The 25,000-nt window shown below is 42.3% G+C and overlaps 1 protein-coding gene across 1 annotated transcript in view; it reads left to right on the forward strand.

The window, feature by feature from the left end:
- Nucleotides 1-25,000, forward strand: part of MGMT (O-6-methylguanine-DNA methyltransferase) — a 140,088-nt gene that overhangs the window by 96,648 nt on the left and 18,440 nt on the right. Inside the window, exon 5 of the mRNA XM_027692126.1 lies at nt 11,515-11,672. Within this exon, the coding sequence (XP_027547927.1) occupies nt 11,515-11,672 (158 nt within the window). The remainder of the gene's footprint in view (nt 1-11,514; nt 11,673-25,000) is intronic.

Raw genomic sequence — 25,000 nt, forward strand, 5'->3', positions numbered from 1 at the left:
GCTTGGATTCAAAATTAAATATGACCTCAGTGTTTTAAAATACAATTACAATAACTATCCATTTAGTAGGGTTTTTTCTTTTACTTTTGACATATGGTCAATATACTTATGCCAGTTATTAAAGACATTATTTTTTGCTATGCTAACTATTTAACATATTGCAGCTGCCATGTGCATACTGCCTGGTGACAAGGGACACTGAGGAAGAGCGTTACATGAACCCCTTCTTAGGTTAAATTGCTGGAGTGTCTGTACATAGGTAAAGAAAAAAATCCACCAGACTTGATAAGAGAAATTTATATTATTTATATGGAACAGAACAAACCAATTTACAAGAAAGGCACTTAAGTGGGGAGCTTATTTATTAATGAGTGTAGTACACAAGCTAATGGGGTTGTAATGCAGATGCACCTAAAGCTCAGAGGACGACGGTCTCCAGGCACCATGTTCCACTTCAAAAGGGAGAGGAGAGAGAGTAGGCTGGGAAAACATTCCTGCATGATTCGAAATGGAGTTATGGAAAGGAGTTTTGTCTGTCTCCGTTTAGAAGGATGGTCTGTGAGTGTTGCTGACTCTGCCGCCACAGGATGTGGGGGTTCAGAATAGGAATGGGATAGGACAAGAGGAGAATAGCTTTAGTTGTAGGAGGGTTGGTTTAGATTGGGTGTGGGGAAGAAATTCTCCCCTGTGAGGGTGGTGAGGCCCTGGCACAGGTTGCCCAGAGAAGCTGTGGCTGCCCCATTCCTGGAAGTGTCCAAGGCCAGGTTGGACAGGCCTTGGAACAACCTGGGATGTTGGAAGGTACCCCTGCCCATGGCAGGGGGTGGAATGAGATTGTCATTAAGGTCCCTTCCAGCCCAAACCACTCTCATTCTAATAAGCCAGTGCCTGGGCTATAATTCCACTAGATCCCACTCTGTCCTCTGTGAGGGGTTTGGATATGATTTGTAAGGTCATATCAGGTCCACATCCTAGGGCAGCACCTCTGCACAGAGAAGTCCTGAAACTCCTAGATCCCAGTGATGAGGCATCCCCCTGGGATCCAGAGGTTTGTGGGAAGATGGGAGAAACGAGAGACATCCTGGGGCCAGGGTGGTCCATGGAGGGAAGAGTGTGTTTAAATTACAGTTTCTATGTTCAGCCTTTAACAAGCTGCTTCTGAGGTGGCAGTTTATAGACTGTTATTTCAGTTAATTGTAGCAGCAGTTTTTTGAAACAGTATTTTTATTGGTTTTATTGATGTGCCCCGCTGGTTTTCCAATTCTTGCTTGGTTACCTGAGAGAAAAGCTTTTCCTCCTGATCCAGGAGATGCAGGGATGGCCTGTGGCAGGGAAAGGCTCTCTACGTGTATGTGTGTGCAAAAGTGCCTGTCTTGCATATAAAATGGGCTGTAACTACAGAGTTCCAAAGAGGTGATCCGAGGCACTGTGGTGTGTTCCAAAGAGTGAACAGGGAGTGCTGACAAATGGTGAGTCAAATGAAAGAAAATACTCTGTATGTTTTGTTCTTCCTGCTGTTATGGGGTTGTATTTTGGGGGTTGAGGTCTGATTGGTAAGAGATAAAGCCAGTTCTTCATTGGGTAGTGCCATTTTGGGAAAGATCCTGCCAAAGCACATGGGTGACAATCTCAAAGCCCCGTAAAAAAGCTTTGCAGAGTGTATATCTATTAACAATGCTGTTTTAATTGGCATGTGTTAGTTTTTCTGAGGTGCTCTGAGGTCTCCCCAGAACCTTCTCTGGGTGAATACCCCCAGCTCTCCCAGCCTGGCTCCAGATCAGAGGGTCTCCAGCCCTTGGAGCATCTGTGTGACCTCCTCTGGACTCGCTCCAACAGCTCCATGTCCCTTCCTGTGCTGGGTCCCAGAGCTGGAGGCAGCTCTGCAGATGGGGTCTCACCTGAGCAGGGCAGAGGGGCAGAATCTCCTCCCTCTGTGGGGATGAGCCCAGGGCATGGTGGGGTTTTGGACTGCAGGTGCACATTGTTGAATCATGTTGAGCTTCTCGTTCACTAACAGCCCAAGTCCTTCTCCCCAGGGTGGCTCTCAACCCATTTTCCACCCACTGAGTTCAGGTTTGCCCCAAACCAGGAGCAGGACCTTGCACTTGGCACTGTTGAGCCTCCTCAGGTTGACACAGCCCCACCTCTCCAGCCTGTCCAAGTCCCTCTGGATGCCCCATCCTTTCTCTCTGGTGTGTCACTGCACCACACACTTTAATCATTCTCCAGTTGTGCACGTCAGGTCCTTGGCCAGTCTGCCCTGATGGAGATCCTGCATGTCAGGCATCAGGTGAGCCCAGAGTTGGCCCAAACAGGAGATGCTCAGAGGGCACAGACTTCATTACACCTGCACTGGGAACTTGCTCTGAAAAATGTCCTGATGAGTTGAATTCTTAAGAGGTTCCTGATTTATCTGTATCTTAATTCATTTTAATAGGCTAGAGTATCTGCAGGTGCTGTTGGTTATAATTCTTGGTGCTCACTGTCATCTGGAATTCATGCACTGACGCACGTCAAGGTGGACATCCAAAGTCAGGGCCCAGTTCCAATAATTCAGCCTTAAGTTTTTGTCCTTCAGTGTCCCCGTGCACCAGCTCAGGGACCTGGGTCTTGCAGTAGAAGGGTTGTAATGTGTATTTTAACTCCCTTAGGTTTTGGACTTTTTTTTTTTAATCCATGCATAATTGGGATTATATCTATCTGAGATATGTGGAAAAAATGTAAGTTTTACTTCAGATACCAGTTAGCAACTGGGCTATCGCTGCAAGGCAGGGTTCTGGATAGGGGTGGTGGGTTTGTGTACGAGGTGATGCTGCGTGGCAGTTGCCCTGAGCTGGGGGATCATGGTGAATACCCCAAACCAGAGGAGATAGTGGAGAAGCAAAGGGAATGTGGTGTGTGGTTTCAGGGTCCCCTGCAGCCAGCCCTAACACAGTTAATTGCCTGTGATAAAACCGACCTCGCAGGTCTGATGGGAGAGTTCTTTTATATAAGAAAAAATGTTTTGTAACAATTTCTTGTAAGTGCTAAAATTAACTGACTTTCTTTTTAACCTAATTATAGCTAAAACTGATGATATCACCTATGCTTAATGTTGCCGAACATCTCGAGTGTGCCACCGCTTGGAACTTGGCTCAATTTTTGCTTCTTGTTTTAAAGCATTTAATGTGAAGCATCTGCTTATTTGTTGCTTGTTCAGGGTCTTTTGGGTTTGTGCTTGATCTCCCCTATTCTCAATCTAGAACAGGGTGGTCCTTTCCGACAAGAAGATGCACAGAAATTGGGGTTTTTTGTCTTTTCGACAAATTTTCCGGTCGTTCTGCTGCCAAACCCACTGATTTGAAACAGAAATATTTATGAAGAGGTCGCTCTGATACTCAGAGTGTTTTTGTTCTCTCAATAGGGCCCAGCTGCAGGTCTTTGAAGAGTTTCGTTCATGGAGGGGGGTGGGTCTCTGGGGAAGGTCTCTGGGCTGTTTGTGGGGCTGAGCACAAAGGAGATACAACTTTACAGTGCTGATGAGCTCCAGAACTAACCGGGGTTTTCTTGAACTGAATGATTCCTGAAAGCACAGAGGAGGTGGAAACGTGCAGAATGAAATCTGGAGAGAACAAGAGTTAGTCTGGAAAAGATGTGGGTGGGAAACGGGAAGAAAGCAGTCCTGGAACTGGTGACCAGCGTGGAGGTGGACCATGAAATCTGCTGTAGAGCAGTGAGGTCAGACAACAAGTACTGGGATGGTCCAAACCAGGTGAGTTCAGGAGGATGGATGGAGACCAAGGTAGAAAAAGGGCAGAACATTAAAACTGACCTTTATCCATAATGAGACTCACTTGTCTGAAAACACAATAAATATGTTCAGGGAAAATAAGCCAGGACCGCACACACACACGGAGCATTGTTTTCCTTGGACATGTTTCTTGTGTTCCTCGGGAAGTCTCCACTCTCCGGTCACCGTTCCCTCCATGGTCTCACAGTACCATGTCCCAGGGCAAGATCTTGTTTGAAATCTGTGTCTCCCTATATGGGATTCCAATCAAAACTTTAATGGTACAGGGCAGTGAGTAGCATTTAATGACCTTCAGTGCTATCACTTGAGTCTTTTGGGCATTGACATTGATTTTCCTTATCTTGGCATGTGAAGACAGGAGTCTCACTCCCTCCTTTGAAGTGTTTGCTGGTGCGTACAGGATAAGCAGGCAGCAGCTTTTCAGGCATCGTGGGCTTGGGCAACCCCACATTCGTTCCCAAATTTAACATCATTAATTGCAAAAATCAAGGAAAAAAATGAGGCCATTTGGATATCTTTGTATTTTACTCAAGAGGTGTATATTTATTATTTATTATATTCATGTGATAATTTTGTGTATTAATATGTTTATTTTATTATTAATATTTATTTTATTATTTATTATTATTTATCTGGAGCTTGTATACAATGCCCAAATTTTTGTGCAGATGCTTCTTTTCCAGGGTTAAAAGACAGGATGCAGAATTCCTGACTGATCAGCTCCATAAGAATTTGCGTCTTTGATAATAGATAAAAACAGAATAGAGAAAATATTGCACAGGTTGTATGACAAGGAGTAAGTCTTGGTCCTGAGTTGTTGTGCTCTTCCCTAAATGCATCAATTTGTTCTTAATAGGTCTTAAAAGCAGTGGCGTCGGGGCCATTCGATGCGAATTGGGGGGTTATTGTGTTTATTGCAGCTCTCATCCTTTTTTTAATCTCTCCCATCATACAGACACTTCATTTATAAGAAGCTAAATTAAACTATGTCAGGATGTGCTTCTCCATGAATTTTAAACCTAAAAATCTGCTTTGTTCGTTGATTCAGTTGTGGGGAAGAAATGCAACAGAGCCACCCGGCTATTTGAACTCTTTATTTGCCACATTTACAATATTAATAACATTGTTTCTAGAAGTTGTCACATCAAGTAAAAGATCTTCATTCCAGGCTGTCTTTTGGGGCCAAATCGAGACTGGATGCATGCATTTAATAAATTGTAGTCTCAAGTAGTCATTTTGGTAAATAATTAGGTTCGGTGGAAGAATAAGTTAGCATATTGTATGTATCTAATGTTGCAAATGTACACACAGCAAACTTTGCCATTAATCAACAGTCAAGCACTGTAAGTTGGGTCTCATACATAATGAATTGTTCTTAAACCTCCTGGGCTTCATTGATAGAAAAATAAGAGAAAGCACAAGTGTAGTAAGCTTTGGAATAAAATTTAACGAGATTGCTCTGCATCCCGTAATCGTTTCGGAATCATTAGAGACCAGATAATTCAGCTGCAGTTTTGGGGTGGCCTTTAGCTTTCATCTATCAAAGAAAGGCTATTTAAATGACATTTAGGTGTGGATAAAATACATTTTCAGTTAATTTCACAATAAAGGCTTCAGTAAAAACACCAGCTAACTCTGTGTTTATTATGGAACAAATAATGCCACATCACTGATGTTAATTTTGGTTTGCTAATCATTACTGATTCTTCCATTTGAAGAGTAACACACCAGCTATTTCTCTAAGAGAAATATTATTTGCTAAGACAAGCACAGATGTATGTGATTATAAGAAATAGACAGTGCAACTTTCTGTACAGGCCCTACTTCGGGTGAATTCACATGTCTGAGAGTTGTGTGGAGAGTTGTCATCAGTCATTTGCTGATCAAACAAAAAAATGCCATTTAAAAATAATACTCTTTTAAATTATACTTGCTGCTCACACCTGTTTATGGCAAGAGTTACTACTCAGGTCCTAGAGGATCAACAGTGAGTTCTCCTGCAAATGTAAAAGTTTACTCTGATTTAGAAGCTCTATTTCTGTAGTAATTACATTATTAACAAAAATTGCTCCAAAAAATTGCAAAATGAAAAATTACAAAATTGAAAAATTTAAAAATTACCAAAAAAAAATTTCATAATTTATTCTGAGTCTGCCCACTTGTACCAGTGACTGGTAGGTGACTGCAGGATAGGAGAAGCTCCGATTTTTTTATTTGTGAGTTGAACTTTTTTGGTTTGTTTCCTAACCAATTTGAAATAAAGGGACTTTTCACTACCTCGGTTATAAATCTCTTCTTAGGCAAACGCCTAGAAGTGAGGTAGTCTTCCAGGGATAAAACCCTCAGATGTGTGTGGCTCCAGGCAGTGGAACTGAGCTTTGGATGTTGTATTCAACCAATCGATTATATTTAATATACACAAATATTTTATAAATATACAGATACTTTATAAATCTGTTATGGGAGCTGATACAACATCCTCATGATATTTATCCTGAGGAAGCTGCCAGCTCTTGGCTTCACCCCAAAGAACATGCCAGCAGAGCCGTTGTAATATTTTCTCTTCCTTTCAACACAGCTCAAGGTCCGTCTTGTTTCTGTTAAGGTTTATTAAGGACTGAGGCAAAAAGTAGCTGAGAAATAAAATAATTGGAATCCTACCCCTTTAAAACATGGCTTCTCCCAGCATTTCTCTGATTTTCATCATGGTTAAACTATTTGGGATGATCCTGAAGCCAATCTGCTGCTTACATGTTTATTTTGGAAGCGTGGTAGAAACTTCCAGTTCTTGGCAAGTGGTTTGGAAGGAGCCCGTTAAACTGAAACAGGTGGTGTTTCTGCTTTTCTCCCGCTCTGCTAAAACCATCTTTTCCTTCATTTCATCCCGTGCAAACATGAGAAGTCACAGAAGAAACACGGCTGGGATGGAACCTTGGGAAGACACCTCTCAGCTGCACAAGCACAGGAGCCAACTGGCTTCCCTGGTGTGTTCAGGCTTTGCAAAGAGCTGTAATGGAAAGAGAGGCATGGGATTGCAATAGGAATGGCATGGAATAGCTGTTGGGTGGGAAAACTGGAGCAGCAGGGCTGTTCCTGGGCTGTGGTGGATTCCCATGTCAGGAGTGATCATACAGCTCTCTTGGACTTCACCACCACAGGCTGGAGATCTGATCAGCAGCAGTGGTTCCCTGGCCTGGAAAAAAGTCACTTTGTGAGAGACACCCACCTTTAAAAATACATATGTATTTTAGATGTATTTTTATAGCTTAAAACAAGCTTTTTTTTTCTGTTGGAGGAGTTTGGAGTTTTAATTAAAGCATCACACTGTAAAGCTGTGAAGGTGAGTCAGTCGTGAGCAGCTGAACATCCATTTAACCAATTTATTTGCATTAACCAAAAAGTTAAGACAGACATGTAACTCACTGCTGGCATGTTAGAGGCTGCCATGTTAATGCAGACAAAAGAATTCTGTGTTAAATAAAATAAAGTTAAAAAAAAATAAAATAGTGCAATAAAATAAAATAATAACATAATTAAATAAAATACCTAAAAACTAAAACCTTACAGCAGTGATTACTTGTTGACCAGGTGAAAATACAAAAACCTTCTCTTTGAATTTTTCGAGAGGTCAGGCAGCACCCAACACAACTCACTAATGAAAACAAGTGCAGTGACAGTCTCTGATGAAAGTGGAAGTGATTTAAATAATACTGGTGCATTTTAAATAAATCCTTCCCATTCTTTATTTATGAAATCATTCTAGCCCCATTTGAGAAAAAGGTGTTGGTACTTGAGGAAAGAAAATTATATTCTTTGGGGCAAAAGTAAAGCAGGTGGATTTTTTATATATTCTGGTTTTGGGTTTTTTTTTTCTTTTTAGATGAATATGCTGATTTTATTTTCCTGTATAAAATTACATCTTGTTGAAGGTTTAAGACTTGAACTTTCTGTAGGTAAAATATAATGAGTGGCCACTTTGGCCTTCACCCTGTGTGTTGGTGCTTCTGTGACCAAGAACGGGTTCCTTCCTTGGGGATCACCAAGGGCAGGACATTAAGAAGGGCTCCTTTTTCTTATTCATTGCTAAAGTTTAGGCACAAGTAGTTAATATGACTCTTAGGTATTTTTCCCTAATTTTGAACTTTTTCCTGACCATCTTGACAGTAGAGATTCTCAAAAATCCATGGATGGAGTAGAGTGTTCAGAAACCTTCCAAGAAGTCTAATGTCGAGCAGAGGAATTTCCTACAAGGGGGGGAATTTCCCATTATGTAACTCATCTGCTCCCTTTTCCTGTTTTGAGACCACTTTGACGTTGCTTTTCAAACAAACGTGTGGTTTAGTTGGACCAAAAAATGGCTTTGAAGCCTGAGAAAATCCTTTAAAAGGCAGCTGGTGTTTTCAGTTGGATTTTTAATGCCTTTTGTAGGAGTCCTGCTATTCAGGTTTGGAATGGGAAAGGGGAGGAGGGAAGGGCAGGAGTGGGAGGAGGGGCAGGAGTGGGAGGAGGGCCAGCAGAAGACACCTATGCATAAGCTATGTTGGTTCTTTTTCTTTATTAATGCTGTCAAATTCCCAGGAATAGCTGTTACCATCTCTAGCCAAGCAAAATTAATATGAAGGGTTTTTATTTTTTTTAACTCCCTGCCAATTTGAAGCTCTTGGTGTGTATTTTGGCAAGTGGAATTTGTATCCTACAGGAGAAGGAGTCAGTTCATTCTTGGAAGGAAATTCATTTTAGCTGTGCAAAGGGTTTGCTTTCTTGGCTGAGGTGGAGGTGCCCATGGAGCTGGCAGGTGTTGGGAAAGTGTCTGGTGTTGAACTGCTGGGAGAATGGTCCCACCAGAAACATCTGGAGATGTTCAGCAGTGACAGGGCACTGCTCTTAAAAGCAGTAATTTTAAAAAAAAAATTAAAAAAACTAAATTTTATCCAAACAGCACTTCTACAGGGAACACCTGATAGAAGTGAGGAATGTGTGTGTGATGGTTTGAGTTGGAAGGGATCTTAAAGCCCATCCAGTCCCACCCTTTGCCATGGGCAGGGACACCTTCCACTGGACCAGGTTGCTCCAAGCCCCGTCCAACCTGGCCTTGGACACTTCCAGGGATGGGGCAGCCACAGCTTCTCTGGGCAACCTGTGCCAGAGCCTTACCACCCTCACAGGGAAGAATTCCTTCCCAATATCCCACCTAACCCTGCCCTCTGGCAGTGGAAAGCCATTCCCTCTTGTCCTATTGCTCCAGGCCCTTGTCCCAAGTCCCTCTGCAGCTCTCTGGGTACTTTTAGGCACTAGAAGGGGCTCCCAGAGTCTCCCCAGAGCTGCTCCCCACCTGATTTGGGGGTGAATGATGTTATTTTGGACCTGTTGGGTTCATCCCTGTCTGGCAGCTCCTGGGGCTGCTGCTCACAGAGCTCCAAGGAGATGGAGTCGTTCAGTTTTATGATGACATTATAGTCCAAATCATTTCCAGACTCCTGAGAATGTGAAACAAGATGATGTGAAAAACATAAGGCGACTGTAGTTTTGAGCGCTTTCCATGCTCTTCTGGATAAATGGAGCAGAAAAGTCTCCCAACTTCTCGTGGAGGTTTCAGAGGCATTATCATTATATTCTGTCATTATTATTTTGTCATAGCTCCAGCAATCCATGGTAAAACGGAGCCATATTTTGCTGTGTTGTATCTGTGTGGAATAACGGATTATCCCTTGTGTTGGAAGCTTGGTTTGAGTCCATATTGGGGGGTTTCATGTAAAAAATTTTATGCTTGGATTCTTGGATTCTCATACCTTTTTTTTTCTTTCAGGAGAAAGATTATTAATTAGAAAAATAACATAAGCTTTAGACATTTGGTCCTGCTTCACACACAGAAAGAAAAATCAAAAGCATTAATATGATAAATAAATGGAAAGGGAGAAATAAAATTGCACTTAATTCCCAGCAAACTGGATCCAAATCTGATTCTTCAGTGTTGTTTTGCCTCTGCTCCAAACCACAGATTCTGGTGTGACTGGAGTGTTTTAATTGTCCATCTCTGTGTCCCTCCTGTTCTCTGCCACTTCCTCATCAGTAATTATGTGGTTAACAATTAATCAGAAAGTGAGTTGGGGCTGGGGGACATGGCAGGGCCGTTTGATCAGGCACCAGGCAAGTGAGGGCTTCGCTTCTGAGAGCGGCCCTGACCCGGCTCCTGCCAGCACATCATTTATCCTGTCCGGAGGCAGCGCTGGGTCTGCCGCTGATCCCGCCGACATCCTGTCGCTCCGGCTCCACGGGCTGTTGTGCACCAGGAGTGGGAAGACGCTCAGTCTCTTTGCAGAGGTGCCTTGTGGCAAAGAGAGAGCCGGTGCCTTTGATGCCATTACTGGAACATCACTTGTTTCGTTTGCTTTGGCTTTGTGCTCGGAGGGATCTCACAAAATACTGTCACTCCCTCACAGTGTGCTGGGAATTGGGTGTGGTTTGTTCTTTCCCTGCAACTGGGTGGCACAATTCCTCTGCTTTTCCGTTGTCTCAGGTTCACATGTATTTCGATGTTTCTGCAATTTTCTCTCCTTCCTCCTGCTTTGTGACATATCCAGCCTCTCATCAGAAGGCTCTGCTGTTGAGGAACTTCTGGCTCCACCTGGGAAAAAAAGCTGCAAGACTCAGAAAACCTTTGGATGGCTCATCAGTGGTGCTGAAGGTTCTGGATATGAGATTACTGATAGGGATTGCTGTTTTGGCCATCACCCTTGGTGTTGTCTCCATCACTTCTCAGGGGTGCATTACTAATGAGCTGGTTTTTATTGGTACCCTGAAATCCTGCACTTTGGAGATCCCCACCATATCACAGCCTTGGAAGCACCAGGAGAGCATCACCACCCCTTTCCCAGCACTGCTCTGCATCCCTGAAAACGTGCAGGTTGGGAAACGCAGCTGGATATGTGCAAATCCAGTGTTCACATTTTCATCACTCTCATACACACGTTGCTCCTCCAGAGGAGAAGAAGCAAAAAAGGAGCAAGGGAAGAAGCACATTTTTATTTACAGGTGCTTTCTGTTCGCTCGCTTTGCTCTTCAGACCCTGCAAGCAGGAGCTGCCATTGAAAATCAAATGAATTCTCAATTGCTTCCTTCCAATTCAATCAGGGGAGGAAAGCAGAGACCTGCCACGTTGCTGGAAGGAAGCGGGGCAGAGGAAGGCACGGGAGCAGCAGAAAGCTGCTTCCTTTCCTCCTTTCCCCAGGGATAGTCCCTGGGGAGAAGGGACTGTGCCCTTGGGGGACAGTCAGGAGGAACCTCCATGGAAGCACAAGGATGTGTCATCCACCGTGGGTTTGGGTGGTCTTCTTGCTCTCTGACATTTCCTATTCACACACAGCATTTTCTTCATGCCGATCTTCCATGGATTTTTTTACAGCTGTACCTAACATTGTGTCATTGTTGCATTTCTAGAGATGATGAGTGTGCATTTTTGTTACTGCTCTGAGGAATCCTGTCATCTTTATCTGAACAGAAAATGGCTGGAGTCTAACTCCAGATTAAATGTTTTGGGGTTTTTATTCTGCTGATATACAGAATGTGAACATTCAGTTTTTTCACAGAATCCTAGAATAGTTTGGGTTGGAAGGAACCTTCAAGACTGTCTCATTCCACCCCCCTGCCATGGGCAGGGACACCTTCCACTAGACCAGGTTGCAATTTTTATCATTGTAATTTTGCATTTCTGTCTCTCCCATCAGGGCAGAGGCCTCGGCTGCCTGTGAAGTGTGTGAGGGAGCGGAGGAGATGCCGGAGCCACTGAGACAGTGCACGGCCTGGCTGAGAGCTTATTTCTGTGAGCCAGCCACCCTGGCGAACCTTCCCGTGCCAGCCTTCCACCACCCACTGCTCCAGCAAGGTCAGTGCCACGGGACACCCACCCCCTCCCTGCTCCCATCATCCAGGGGTACTGTCTCCCATCTCCCTCATTCTTGGTCAGCAGCAATAAAAATGATGTGGCTCAGCTGTCGACATGTGCTGGCTGAAAGGTTGGAATATGAACACATCTGAAGGGTTGTGAGCTTCTCAGTGACAGGGTTGTTCACTTAAAGTAGCTTTTGATCAGCAAAAGGGGGATTGAGGCTTTGACATTGCTTTCTGCAACTCCCTGACAGGAGGGTGGAGCCAGGTGGGGATCAGACTCTGCTCCCAGGGAACGAGGCACAGGACAAGGGGAAACATCCTCAAGTTGTGCCAGGAGACGTTTAGGTTGAATATTAGGGAAAATTCCTTCATGGAAAAGGTTGTCCAGCCCTGGCACAGCTGCCCAGAGCAGTGGTGGAGTCACCATCCATTGAGGGATTTAAAAGCTGTGTGGATGTGGCACTTGGGGACATGGGTTAGTGGTGGTCTTGGCAGTGCTGGGGGAATGGTTGGACTTGAAGGTCTGAGAGGGCTTTTCCAACCTAAACAATTCTGTGATTCTAGGGTTCTGTATTTATGTCAATAAACATGGGCCATAGGAGCAGTCAGTGATAGGTTACATAAGGTAGCTGTGGTTTTATTCTTCAAAATTATCGTAAAGAATGTGTTGGTATTTTTTAACGAAACAATTTTTACCAAGAAGTTGTTCTATTTATGTATATAGATAAAAACAGGACCTGAGAAAAAAATCCTCCTTACCATCCTCCATTTACTTCTATGTTCCCAAGACCTCATAACAGAAATCAGTCACTTGATTATTAGTAATAATTATGGCAGAAGTCTGATTTTTGCAGTCTTTTTTTCTGCCCATGAATGTCATCATTTCCCAGTGAATAATGGATTCTCACTTTTCATGAGCTTTGCACAGCACCTTTGTTTTCATGAGAATCTTCTGTACTTTCTCTTCCATGGTATGAAAATTCCTCAGTGTGAGGAATTCTCCAAATTCCAGGATGGTACTGAGGAATTTTTTATTAGCTGGGATGAAATTAAGTGCCATGTTGTGAAAACTTTAGCACTGGGGTGAATGTGAAAATGGGCAAAGCCGGGTGGGAAATAGTTACTGCTGCTTCTCCTTCCATCTCTGAGCATCAGGGGAATTCTGCTTCCCAGATTATCCACCAGAAGATTATAAAACATTTAAAGTAAAGCTTTTACTTTCATTAATTTTCCTAAATGGGCTAACTGAATTCTTTTTAGCTTGGTGAATGAAATTCCTTGGTCTAAGCACTGCTGTTGATGTTTTAGCTGCTGGTTTGGGGTTTAGCCCTGAGAGGTTTGACTTGACTTTGTAGAAGACTTTGGTCCATCCCAACAACCTTCCTGTGCAGGCAACACTGGAAAAATAAGTATATTTGTTAATAGGAGGATTCTAGAGGGAAAGAAATCATCACCCTTGAATTCTGGGGGAAGGAGGGAAAGTTCTTCATTGCTACCCAGCCAAAAGCTGTGGCAGGTTTGGGATGGATTGTGAATGGTGGCCATGAGCATCAACACCAGGTCTCTGCAGCACCTGTGGCTTTGGGAGGGATGAGACTGGTGGTCCCACTGTCCCACCTCCCCATGAGGTCTGACCACCTGCAGCACAATTTGGGTGCTGGGGAGGGGCTGGAGGGCAATTTTCTCATTTTAACATGTGCAGGTTCAGGTTTTTTTAATTTAGTTCAGTTATTTGTTCTTGGACTGGGACCAGGTGTGTGTGTTTTATTGGGGGAAGGCACGGACGTAATGGAAACACTAATGAAGAATTAATTGGCTCAAATCACAACGATGTGAGAGCATTTCTGTTCTTCTCTTGTTTTCTCCTAGTAATGCTTTCATAAAATAGAAAAAAAAACTATATTGGAAGGAATGTGGAAATAGATGTCAAAAATTTGTAGAAACTAGTTTTAAAAGTTATTTAGGAGAAAGGTAAGGTAAAAATCAAATTATGATGGGTTGCATTTCAGTTTATCTGTACGTCAGAATTGCAGTTCTGCTAAATTAGGAATTTGGTATTTATTTACTTTTTCACATTTACATTTGAAAGTGCCTACTCATTTCTCCAGGCACTTAAAAATGCAGAATAAACATAAGTGAGATCATGAGGATCCAAAGCCAAGAAGGCTTTTTTCTCATCATATTGCTTTTCTTATATCTCCGTTCATCAGCAGCTCTTCAGTGACTCACAGGGCCCTGAGCAACCTGGGATAGTGGAAGGTGTCCCTGCCCCTGGCAGGGGCTGGAACTGGATGAGCTCTAAGGTCCCTTCCAACCCAAACCAGTCTGGGCTTCTGTCGTTCCATGACCATTGAAACCTTTGGCCCTTCTTTTTCCCCTGTTCCCTGTAAATATAACCATTTACAGTGTGGTTCTTTGATATTTGGTGATTTCAGTTCCATCCTAAAGTGATCAGCACTGACTGATTTCTTTCTAATCAGTGCTTATATCGAATTTTATTTTATTTTTCTGTACTAACATCACCCGAGGACAGGAAGGTTTTGCTCACATCAAACACACTAAAGAGGTTCCTCATTTAACAAAAAAAGTGTGAAGTGCTTTGTGATGAAGCATTTCTAAATTCATGGTCAGTTCTCTGCAGCTGCTTTTAGGTTGATTTTTTTTTAGCTGTTAGGACATAGTTTCTTGTGGATAGAAAAGTCATGACAGTCACCTCTAAGACAGCAAGAGCAGAGAGATCTGCAAATTCAGAAATTAGAGTTACTCTGCTTTATATTTACACTATAAAAAAAATCTATAAAAATTCTATATTTGCTGTTTCAGTGTTTTGTTCTATGTCTTAAATTTTTCTAAAGTGCCTTTAATTTTCTAATTTGCTGTTAAAAGGGGAAAACATGCTTAAAAGTACTCCAACCATCAACCCAGCACTACCACCATGTTCACCACTAACCCTTGTCCACACGAGTTTTGAACACTTCTAGGAATGGTGATTCCACTACTGTCCTGGGCAGCTGTGACAGGGCTGGACAACCTCTTCCATGAAGGAATTTTCCTTAACCTCCAATGTAAAGCTCCCCTGGCACAACTTGAGGCCGTTTCCTCTTGCCCTGTGCCTTGTTCCCTGGGAGCAGAGCCCGACCCCCACCTGGCTCCACCCTCCTGTCAGGGAGTTGGGGAGAGCAAGAAGTTTGAAGTTGGTTTCCCAACGCCTCCAGGAGTTCCCACCTTACTGGTTGTCCAGTTTTGTCTATGCAGCCAGTATATTTATTTTTTAAATGTAATTGAAAATCCAGAATTTTCAGCAACCTGTGTCATGGCCAGTGCTCGATATGGAATTTCATTAAGTAAAGAAAAATAGGGTTTTCTCACTTCTCTAAGGGGGACACCTCAGAAAAAAACCCAAATATTCCTAATGGGAAATGTTTAATTGGTCCTAATGTATCCTGGTCATTATCTCCCTTTTTATATGAGGAAGAACAATGGATGCTGTGGTTGTTTTGAAGCCTGTGCATGGATTGGTTGATTTGTGGGTTGGTGACACACGGAAGGCAGTAGTGAATTGGCCAGTCCTGAATTCCCTGACATTCCTTTACTGGTGGTTTCCAACGGGGATGGCTGTGGTCTCTGGGAGCGTGGCCACAGCACCGGGTGTGTGTTTGCAGACCAGATGGCTCATTAGAGCAGCAAGAGCAGAGGAAATTGGAGACACACGAGAGTTTTCCTTCACCCTGTGACAAGCAGCAGCCCTGGGCTTCTGCTCCTTGTGTGCCGTGCGGTGCTGTGCCACTGTCCTCAAAGGATGAGCACTTTAGCTGTGCTAAACCATGTTTTTATGCTCCTGAGGGTGGAGCTCCTCCATCAGGTCCTTGTACCAAGGGTCTAGGCCTGAAGTAAAGATGAACCTTTCCCTCAGACCAGCTCCGTCCTCCTGTTCCTTCAAATGAGCTGAGAATTCCTATGTCAATGTGAGGGAGTAGGGCTTGGCAGGTCTGGAAGTGGCATTAGGGCACTAATGGTTTTAAACTGAAGGGGGGGCAATTTGGCTTGGAAATTAGGAAAAAATTCTTTCCTGTGAGGGTAGAGAGGCCCTGGCACAGGTTTGCCCGGAGAAGGTGTGGCTGTCCCATTCCTGGAAGTGTCCAAGGCCAGGTTGGATGGGGCTTGGAGCAACCTGGGATAGTGGAAGGTTTTCCTGCCTATGGCAGGAACATGATGCTCTTTAAGGTCCCTTGTAACCCAAACCATTCCATGATTCTGTGTTCATCTGTGTCATCTTGCAAGCCAAAGGCAGAGAAAAGCTGTGCAAAAAGATCCAGGAGGAGCAGCCTGAGGATGGAGAGCAGAGGGATGAGCCACATTAGTAGCTGAAATTTCCCGCTCACGATGTATGTTATTCATCCAAGAGGGGATATTGATGAAACATCTCATGCATAATAGGAGCAGACAGTCTTCAAAGAAACTGGGAGCACCTCCACTCTCCCTCCAAGATGACGTTCCCAGGCCTGTAATCAATAATTACCCTGTGATTTCTTGGGAGCCTCCTTGTTCAGACACTCAAACAGGAGCGGTGTGGGCTGGTGAACTGCCACAGTCCCTTGCAAAGGACAGTGAACACAGTCAAACACCAGTTATGGGCTGAAAACACTCCTCATTTTCTGGTGTCACCTCCACAGAGTTGGACTTGTCCATCACCCCAGTGCTGCTCACCCGTGCTCCCTCGGTTTGCAGGGCTGTGGGATCTGTCCCTCTGGAAAACACCTGTGGAGAAATCCTTCCCTAACTGCATCTTGATTACTCTTCACCCTTCCTGGAGGAGCACACAATAGCACCTTTCTTTTACTGGCTTTGCATATTCTAAACTATTAAAAACCCCAACGCCTGCAGCAAATTAAGAAAGAAAAGGAAACTTTTTTTGTGTTTTCTGACTGTAACTCAGCAATGGCCAAAGTATTTTTTATTCTTTTTTTGTTGTTGGAATGCTCAAATCACAGGATTGTGGGGCTGGTAATTTGTGTACTTCTAAAATGACAAATTGAACACCCACTGAATGCTTATGTTTAAAAAGTGTATTGTTTTAAGTGCTTATGTTTTAAAAGATTTTAATGGCTGTGCTACTCCCCTAATTACAGTGTGCTCTGTATCCTGAAAGTAAATTTTTCTCACATACAATTTAGCCAAAGAGCTTTTCTATATATGAAAATTACTTAAGAAAAGCATTTACATTATTCAAATGAATACAGATCTCTTTTCCCCTGCTTTAAATTAGAGTTTAAAAAAAAATCATAAAAATCATTGACTTTGTTGAGATATTGTCAAGTAAAGCTGGAAAGTTTGAGGCCTCAGGTGCCAGTTTATGGATAATAGTGTAGGAACTCTGTGCTCATGTTCAGTGGGAAAGAAATGGCTGGTAAAATGTCATTCTTTAGAAGGCAAGAATGAAGAAGCAGAGGGGGAAGGTCCAAGGCTCAAAGGGGATAAGGTATGAAAAAACCTGATCAGAAAAGTAGGAGTAGTTGGAGAGTGCTCAGTGATGTCAGATGTCAGCCATCCCCAATAGGAAAATCATCAAACTCAGCCCACAGAGAGACCAGGAGCCAACCTGTCCCTGTGTCATCTCTCCATAGTTCCATCATTTCCAGTAAAAATGAAAAATTCAATAAATTCAGCTGGGAAAGTGGGAATCCATCAGGTTGTATAAACTACCAGAGGGCAGGGTTAGATGGGATATTGGGAAGGAATTCTTCCCTGTGAGGGTGGGGAAACCCTGGCACAGGTTGCCCAGAAAAGCTGTGGCTGCCCCATCCCTGGAAGTGTCCAAGGCCAGGTTGGACGGGGCTTGGAGCAACCTGGGCTAGTGGAAGGTGTCCCTGCCCATGGCAAGGGGTGGAATGAGATGGGGTTTAAGGTCCCTTCCATCCCAAACCATTATGGGGTTCTATGACTCTATATTTGTATTTTTTATATTTATGTTGTTCTTAAGCTGCATTGTTGGGTCACCTGCTGAGGAGGAGGCAAGATTTGCCTTTCCCTACACAGATCCAAAATGTCATTTTTACCATTGATTTATGCTGCAATTTGTGAAATTCTCTTAGTTTTGTAGTAGAGATCCAATTCACTAAAGAAAAAAAGAGTTGAGAAATGTTCCTGACTTTCACTTTCTCAGCCCTGCAGCTTCATCAGACATGCAAATACATTTCCATTTAGGCTTTTATAAAACGTTAAATATGAAATAATCTGCTCAAAAAGGTTCGTACTTCACATATCTGGACATGGCATATTCAAGTGCAAAGAGATGACAAGCTTTCATATTTCTGTCTGCCAACTCAAAATTCAAATTCCAGAGACTGGCATCTTCTTTTATTAGCATTTCATGTGAGAAGAGTTTTGATAAGGAGAAAGTCACTGTTTTGCAAGATATTTAATGGATTTTTACAATCCAATACTTTTCTACAATTTTCCGCAAACAGAAATCAATCTTCCCCAACCTTCAGAAATGGAAACAACAAAACCCCAGACTAGCCCAGTTACTTTTATATCTCATATTCTTTTTCCAGCTCAGTTGGCCCATTGCTTTCTATCAACTATGTGTTTTTTTAAAACAAAACTAAACAAAAAATCAATACAGATGCATTTGAGACAAAAATATTTACAAAATTCCTGACCTAATTCCTGTTTAATTCAGAGCAAAATTCCCATAATTTTTAGTGGAAGCTTGTGTGGTTTTAAGCGTATCTTAAGTCCTTTTAATTAGAGTTCACTGTTCATAGGATAAATTGTCTGCCAAATATGAGACATTTAGGACAATTCAGGCCCTCTTAGGTGCAAATGTTCTGATTGCAGATGTTCATGGGCTTTTGGTGGAGCCTTGCAGGGTAACTATCACCTGAAGTGTGACCTTAAAAGAGAAATAGGGGTGAGGAGAGCCATATGTCTGTCCTGTCATGATGAAGGCAGTGAAAGGATCACTTATTTTAAAAAATTCATTTTTTAATTAATTATTTTCAGTAGGATAATCCTTTCTTGATGTTAATTACACGTTGACCAAAGTTAGAATAAAAAAACATTATCTGAATAGAGTTTTTTAGGTAAGAGTGGAATGTTCATCTGTAAAATGCAACATTTTTACTTTTTCCCAGAGAATTTGGGGATATTGGAGCAAGTCATGGTGACTCTGAAATAGTTGCAGAGATATGGATATTGAAATTATTCCAAAACCAGGCTTTTGCTTAGAAAGGAAAGATTTGTGTTTTGGTGGTGGGATATTGGAAAGAAATTCTTTCCTAAGAGAGTGGTGAGGGAGTGGAATGATTTCCCAGAGAAGCTGTGGCTGCCCCATCCCTGGAAGTGTCCAAGGCCAGGTTGGACAGGGCTTGGAGCAACCTGGGCTAGTGGAAGGTGTCCCTGCCCAGGGCAGGGGGTGGAACTGGATGGGCTTTAACCCAAACCGTTCTGGGATTCCATGGCAGGGACAAGGTGATCCTTTAGGTCCCTTCCAACCCAAACCATTCCATGATTCTATGATCTATATCTTTACATGTATCTGCAGTGGGACCAGTTTCACTGCAGATCGTGTGCACGTGATGCTTCTTTATAAAGTGAATTTGTTCAAAATAAGATCCTTTTTCTTCCCCTGAAATAAAAGGAATCAGTTGACCCTGAGCTAAGAAACATTTTGACCAACCCAGTAACTTTTGACATTGCTGCTTGTATGTGAGATTTAGATAAAAAGGTAAGAATTGAAGGTGGAAAAAAAACACCAGTGTAGGAAAATTACTTTTGGTATCCAGAGTCGTGTGTTCATCATCTTCACCCAGACCTCACAACCTGCTCTTCATTGCAGACCTGTGAGGAATAAGTTTAATTTAATTCATTTTTCCTTTGATTTGTTGGCTTGCTTGCCACACATGCAGCCCCACGTAACCTTTGCACCCCTCCTTAATAAAACCCCATGCAATCAAGGTAAAAGGAAAGGATTTTATAAATACAGCCTCCCACACCCATTTTATTAATGAACTTTCAGACAAGTTTCCTTAAAACACCTTATTGATGGGAAATATCATCAATACTCATACATTTAACCTGTTTAGTGTTTCAAATATGCTGAATGGGACTGTTACTATGGTAAGCACCTTGTTTCTAAGTAATGTTGTTAATTTTTTTTTTTTTTAGAAAATGACAATATAGTGGCATTTCCAACAGCCTTTATGTTAAGGACACATAGATAAATTCCTCTGAGGGGAAGAAAATTCGTAGTATAGATATTTTGCTGCTGCTTGACCTAAGGATGCCCCTTTCTGACCCATTTCCAAGATGTTTTGCCACATGTCCTGACCAGTTTATTTGCTGGGAAAAACAAGGACTTGCTTAAGTGTAAAAACACACTTTTCACTAGAAATTTGCATCCTGCACTCTTCTCTGAATAAAATATGCAAGAACAACATAAATGGCACACTCTTTTTTTCCCTTTCTTTCTTTTTTCCCCATGAATTGGGCCTTTGATGTTCAAGAGGAGCCAGTATTAAAGGACATCCCTAGAAGGCTGTAGAAATTGTCCCTATTTATGACAAATGTAAAATAGTACAAATCGAGCTGAATGTGATGGTGTCATTAGTTTGGGAATCGCATCCTTGAAAATAACTGTGGAGGAGCCAAATCGGTTTAAAAGAAGATAACAAAATGGTTTAAGCTACTTAGGTTGAATGCCAATTATATTTTAATATTCAACTGAGCATATTTTACTAAGAAAAAAGGCAGCGTCGACGCATGCATAACTCATTGGCAGCGTCGACCAGCTGTGCCACTCTTCTCTTCGAATCACTTTGTGCATTTTAGTAGCATGGTAATTTAGTAGAGAACTACCTGAGTGATGGCATTTTCAATGAGCAGGTAATCTACAGAGAATTTTTATATGGTTATGAGTTCTGTGCTTCAGCCTGGCAACACAAAAATACATCAAGACCAATTACGGTATCAACTTTCAGCGTGATACCCTTGCCACGCAAGTGCATGTATTTCTGCCCCAGGCATTTCAAATTGCATCTAATTTGAAATCTTTGGGGTTTTAATTAAATTTCAGAATATATGGAATTCTTCATTAGTACCTGCTCTGAATAGCAGATTATACTTCTCTCAGTCTCTCGTTAAAGAAGTAGGCTGTGGTAAATAGCATGTTCAAGAACTGATCATTTGTGGTGCCTGGATATTGGGAACAGAAATAGTGGAATGCAAAATAATATCAAAAAGATTATTAGTCCAGTGAGGGACTCTTGATTTGTATTTTAATGGAATTTTACATTTCTCTTAATGATTTGCAAATTGTCCTCTGATTATAAGATGCATTAAGCTTTTCATTTTAATGGAGAGACACAGCCATTAGCAGGAATTTTTTTCTGTCTTCTTTTTAGAGTGCTTCCCTGCAGCAGATAAATATTGAAACCATTAACACCTTTTGATGTACTTTATAGTGCTGCAGCTTGGACCAATACATGAATGAACATGGCCCTTTTATATTTTAGCACTTTGCTGGAAGCTCCTGGTTGTCGTTCCGTAGGTGAACAATGACCGGAGCCGTACGTTTCCATATGTTGATTTCCTTATAATTAATGTTCCAAATGTTTCGGGGAACATCATTCATATTTAATGCCAAAAGAAATAGTAAAGCCAACAAAAGTCAAGATCTGAAATGCAGATGGAGGGTGCTGTGACCTTAGCTCTGACCATCCTTCCAGGGAGGAGGGTTTGTTAAGGATTCGCACACGGCTTCACGTGGGCCAGAACACAACGGTCTCCTTTGTTGCAGACACCAGGATACACGGACACTCTTCATTTGTCAATCTGAAAGTCAAATTTCCTCCTTGCTTTCAGCTTAACGTGAACCCTTAATGTTGTATAAACATGTTGTGCCTGTGCTGACTTCATTGGGTTTGGCAGGAGGGCAGGGGATAAGGAACAGCCTCTTTTTTGTGGCAGCTTGCGAAGCGTGAGAAGGATTTTCCTGATACTGCAGAATTTCTTAAAAAAATATGGCTATTAGATCAGGTAAATCACAGAATCACTGAATATTCTGAGTTGGAAGGGACCCACAAAGATCATCAAATGTGTGATTATTAACCTTCTCAACTTATTAAAATCCCTGTAATATTCTTTAGATGCTTTGGAAAATCAAATCATTCTTTAAGAGGTGCAGGACGGGGGCGTTTCCCCAGTCCCAACTGCTTCTCACACCCCAAATAACCCAAATTTCTGTCTGTGCTTTTGCAGACTCTCCTCTCCTGGCAGGTTACCTGTGAGAACTTCCTCCAAACTGATTTTAGGGCTGCCTGTTAATTGAGCAACCTCTAATCTCTGAAATCCCATCAGGGGTCACTGGTAGGACTTCTCCTCTGTTTGCTTCCAGGATGTCTGTTTAAATAATTTGGATCTCGGGAATTCCAGTTGCAGTTCATTTAAGCAGCTCTGTGTGATGGCACCAGTATCAGTCTAGAGGCTGAGTGACTTCATGGAGTCACACTTCACCTCTTCCCAGTTGTTTTGGTAGTTGCTTAAATACTTCTTAAAAAAAAAAAAAAGAAAAAGAAAAAAAAAGCACACTTTGAGATTGAAGCCAGAAGATTCTGGGAATTATTTGCTGCTGCTGCATTCTTGGAAGGATGTTGCATCATCTGTGAATTAGTGTTGGGAAAGTGCTATGTGCGTGTTACCTTCATACATTAAGTAATTGTAATTCAATAATAAATTAATACAAACAAAAAAAATAATCAGTGCTTTGATGCTGATTTCATTTGTGTGAAATAAGCAAATAGTTCTATTTTTTTGCATTTAAGCAATTTGAAGAGTAGTATTTTGAACGGGCACATTTGCAAAGAAACTTAGAGAAAACTAAAGAGTTTGCTGTTCCTATTTTAGCCCAGCAAAGATCTGACACTTTGTTCACGTAGTAAAGCACATTTGCATTGCATGTGTCATATATTAATTTTCTAGGGCAGGTTATCTTTGGCAACAGGATCTTCACAAAGCAACTGGGGGTGCAGATTTCTTGCTCCAGAGGCATTTGGGAGTGGATATTTGGGGCTGTGCTGAAAAATGAAACAGCGAAAACACCTCATTGGTGTAATTCTAAGTGGAATTGTAGAGAAAAAGCAATTATGAGTGAAGCAAGGAAAACTAAAGGAGAGATGCTGATGTTTCCCAGCCTTCCTCCCCTGCAAGGCCTTAGTCCTCTGCCATCAGCCTTCCCAGAGGACACCAGGATACCTGTGCTGACATAATCCAGTGGTGAACCAGCATGGGGAAAGTGTTGTTCGTGACAGGTTTGAAGGGAGATAATGTTTCCTTTCTCCCAAATAACCTGGCTTGGTGCTGCCCCGTTTCATGGATGGGTATAGAATTGGTTTGTGGATGTACTTCTTGGGGAATGCAAGTGATTCCTCCTGGGCTGTGGGGCAGTAGAATGGTTTGGTTTGAAAGAGACCTTAAAGATCCTCTAGTACCAAATATATATATATAATTCCAAATATATAATACATGATGTAGTAGTCTAATGGAGGAAATATGTCTGTGCTTGTGAGATAATGTAACAACTTACGGTTTGCAGAATCAGTTTTACACAAGATGATGTGTCAAAATTGAGGGATTTATTCCCCTTTCATAGAATCACAGACTGATTTGGGTTGGAAGGGACCTTAAAGCTCATCCAGTTCCACCCCCTGCCATGGGCAGGGACACCTTCCGCTATCCCAGGTTTCTCTAAGCCCCATCCAACCTTGCCTTGGACACTTGCAGGGATGGAGCAGCCACAGTTTCTTGGGCAATCTGTGCCAGGGCCTCACCACCCTCACAGGGAAGAATTCCTTCCTGAAATCCAATCTAACCCTGCTCTCTGTCAGTGGGAAGCCATTGCCCCTTGTCCTGTCTTTCCAGGCCCTTGTCCAAAGTCCCTCTCCAGCTCTCTTGTATTTTTTGTTTCTTTCCTTTCCATCACAGGAGTGTGTTGGAGCCCTGAGATGATGAACAGTAAACTTGTAGGACATATATACTATTAATTTTAGAGCCCATTTTTCACACTTCCTTCATGGTGGTTCTGGGTTTTGTGTACTGAGGGGGATTCAAGGTCCTTGTTTGGGTTTGTCACTTTATTTCTCCGAAGCTGCCCAATTTATGCTCAGTTTTGTTACCCAGTTTTGCACTGCCAGGTTTAGTTTTACCACTGACGATCCTGAGCCAAGACCTCAAACCAAAGATCGTGATGAGTTGGAAATTTTGATGTTAGTGAGCTTAATTTATAGGGATGAATTGGAGGGTGTACTTTATCACCGCGTGTGAGCATTGAATCCTTTCTCTTCACCTTGTATTTTGGGTTCATTAATATCACAGTGACACGTGCAGTGTATCCATAAATCTTGGGAAGTTTTCTGCAGAACCTCCCTGCCTGTTCCAGTCTAACTATAACCAGATGGTCCTGCCTTCCCATCCAAAATCCCAGTGTAATTAGGAAACTGCATCTCCTCTGATTTATTTAGGAACTCTGGGCGGGTTTCTGTGTCTCATTAACAGGACAAGTCAGAAGAGCTGGATTGTAGCAGCACATGGCAGGCTGTGTTTTTCTTGGTTTCCAACAATGCAAATTGAGGTAAATTCAGTTTAATTTTGGGGTTTTTTTCTCTGGAGAGGGAGAGGAGTGACCTTCCCAGGCCTGGCATCAGCCAGACAAAAACAAGGACTCCAAGAAATGGGAAAAAAGAGAGTTGAGGTGTGACCAGAAGTTCCATTCAGTGTAAGCCAGCAGGAATTTCTCAGTTTTAAGTCAGATGATGGCCACTGATGGCATTTGTCGTGCTTGGCCCTTTGGTAGAGGTTTTGTGTGAGAGCAGAGTTCAGTTCTCAAGCTCTGTCTGCAAATTGCAGCTGATGAGGAGAATTTAGAAGCTGTCCAGGTGAAGTTCTTGGTGAGTACCAGCTCTGACAAAGTGAAATGGAGAGAAATCCCTCATTTATTTCTATCTTGGATGGAAAAATAGAAATTTAATTTTCTGGCCCAGTCACTTAGAAATTGCAGCCGAGCTGGTGCGTGGTGTCTCTGGAAGGACTATTCTGTGTCTGTTCCAGAACAAGAAAGAGTGTTGTAGGGCATGAAACAGTGATAAAATATGACAAGTTAAGCTGAGTTTGCAGTGAATGAGGAGCTGGTTGATGTTTCTCAGTTGCCCAGATCTGCAGGTCTCTTGTATTTATGTCTATAGCAGTTCCTGTGTGGGTTAAAAATGTTCATGAAGTCATTAAAAAGTTACTTTTACATACTTTGCACAATCCCCTTCTCCCAACATT

The sequence above is a fragment of the Neopelma chrysocephalum genome, unplaced genomic scaffold, assembly GCF_003984885.1.
Source record: "Neopelma chrysocephalum unplaced genomic scaffold, ASM398488v2 Primary Assembly neopelma1_85, whole genome shotgun sequence".
In the NCBI taxonomy this organism is placed as follows: domain Eukaryota; kingdom Metazoa; phylum Chordata; class Aves; order Passeriformes; family Pipridae; genus Neopelma; species Neopelma chrysocephalum.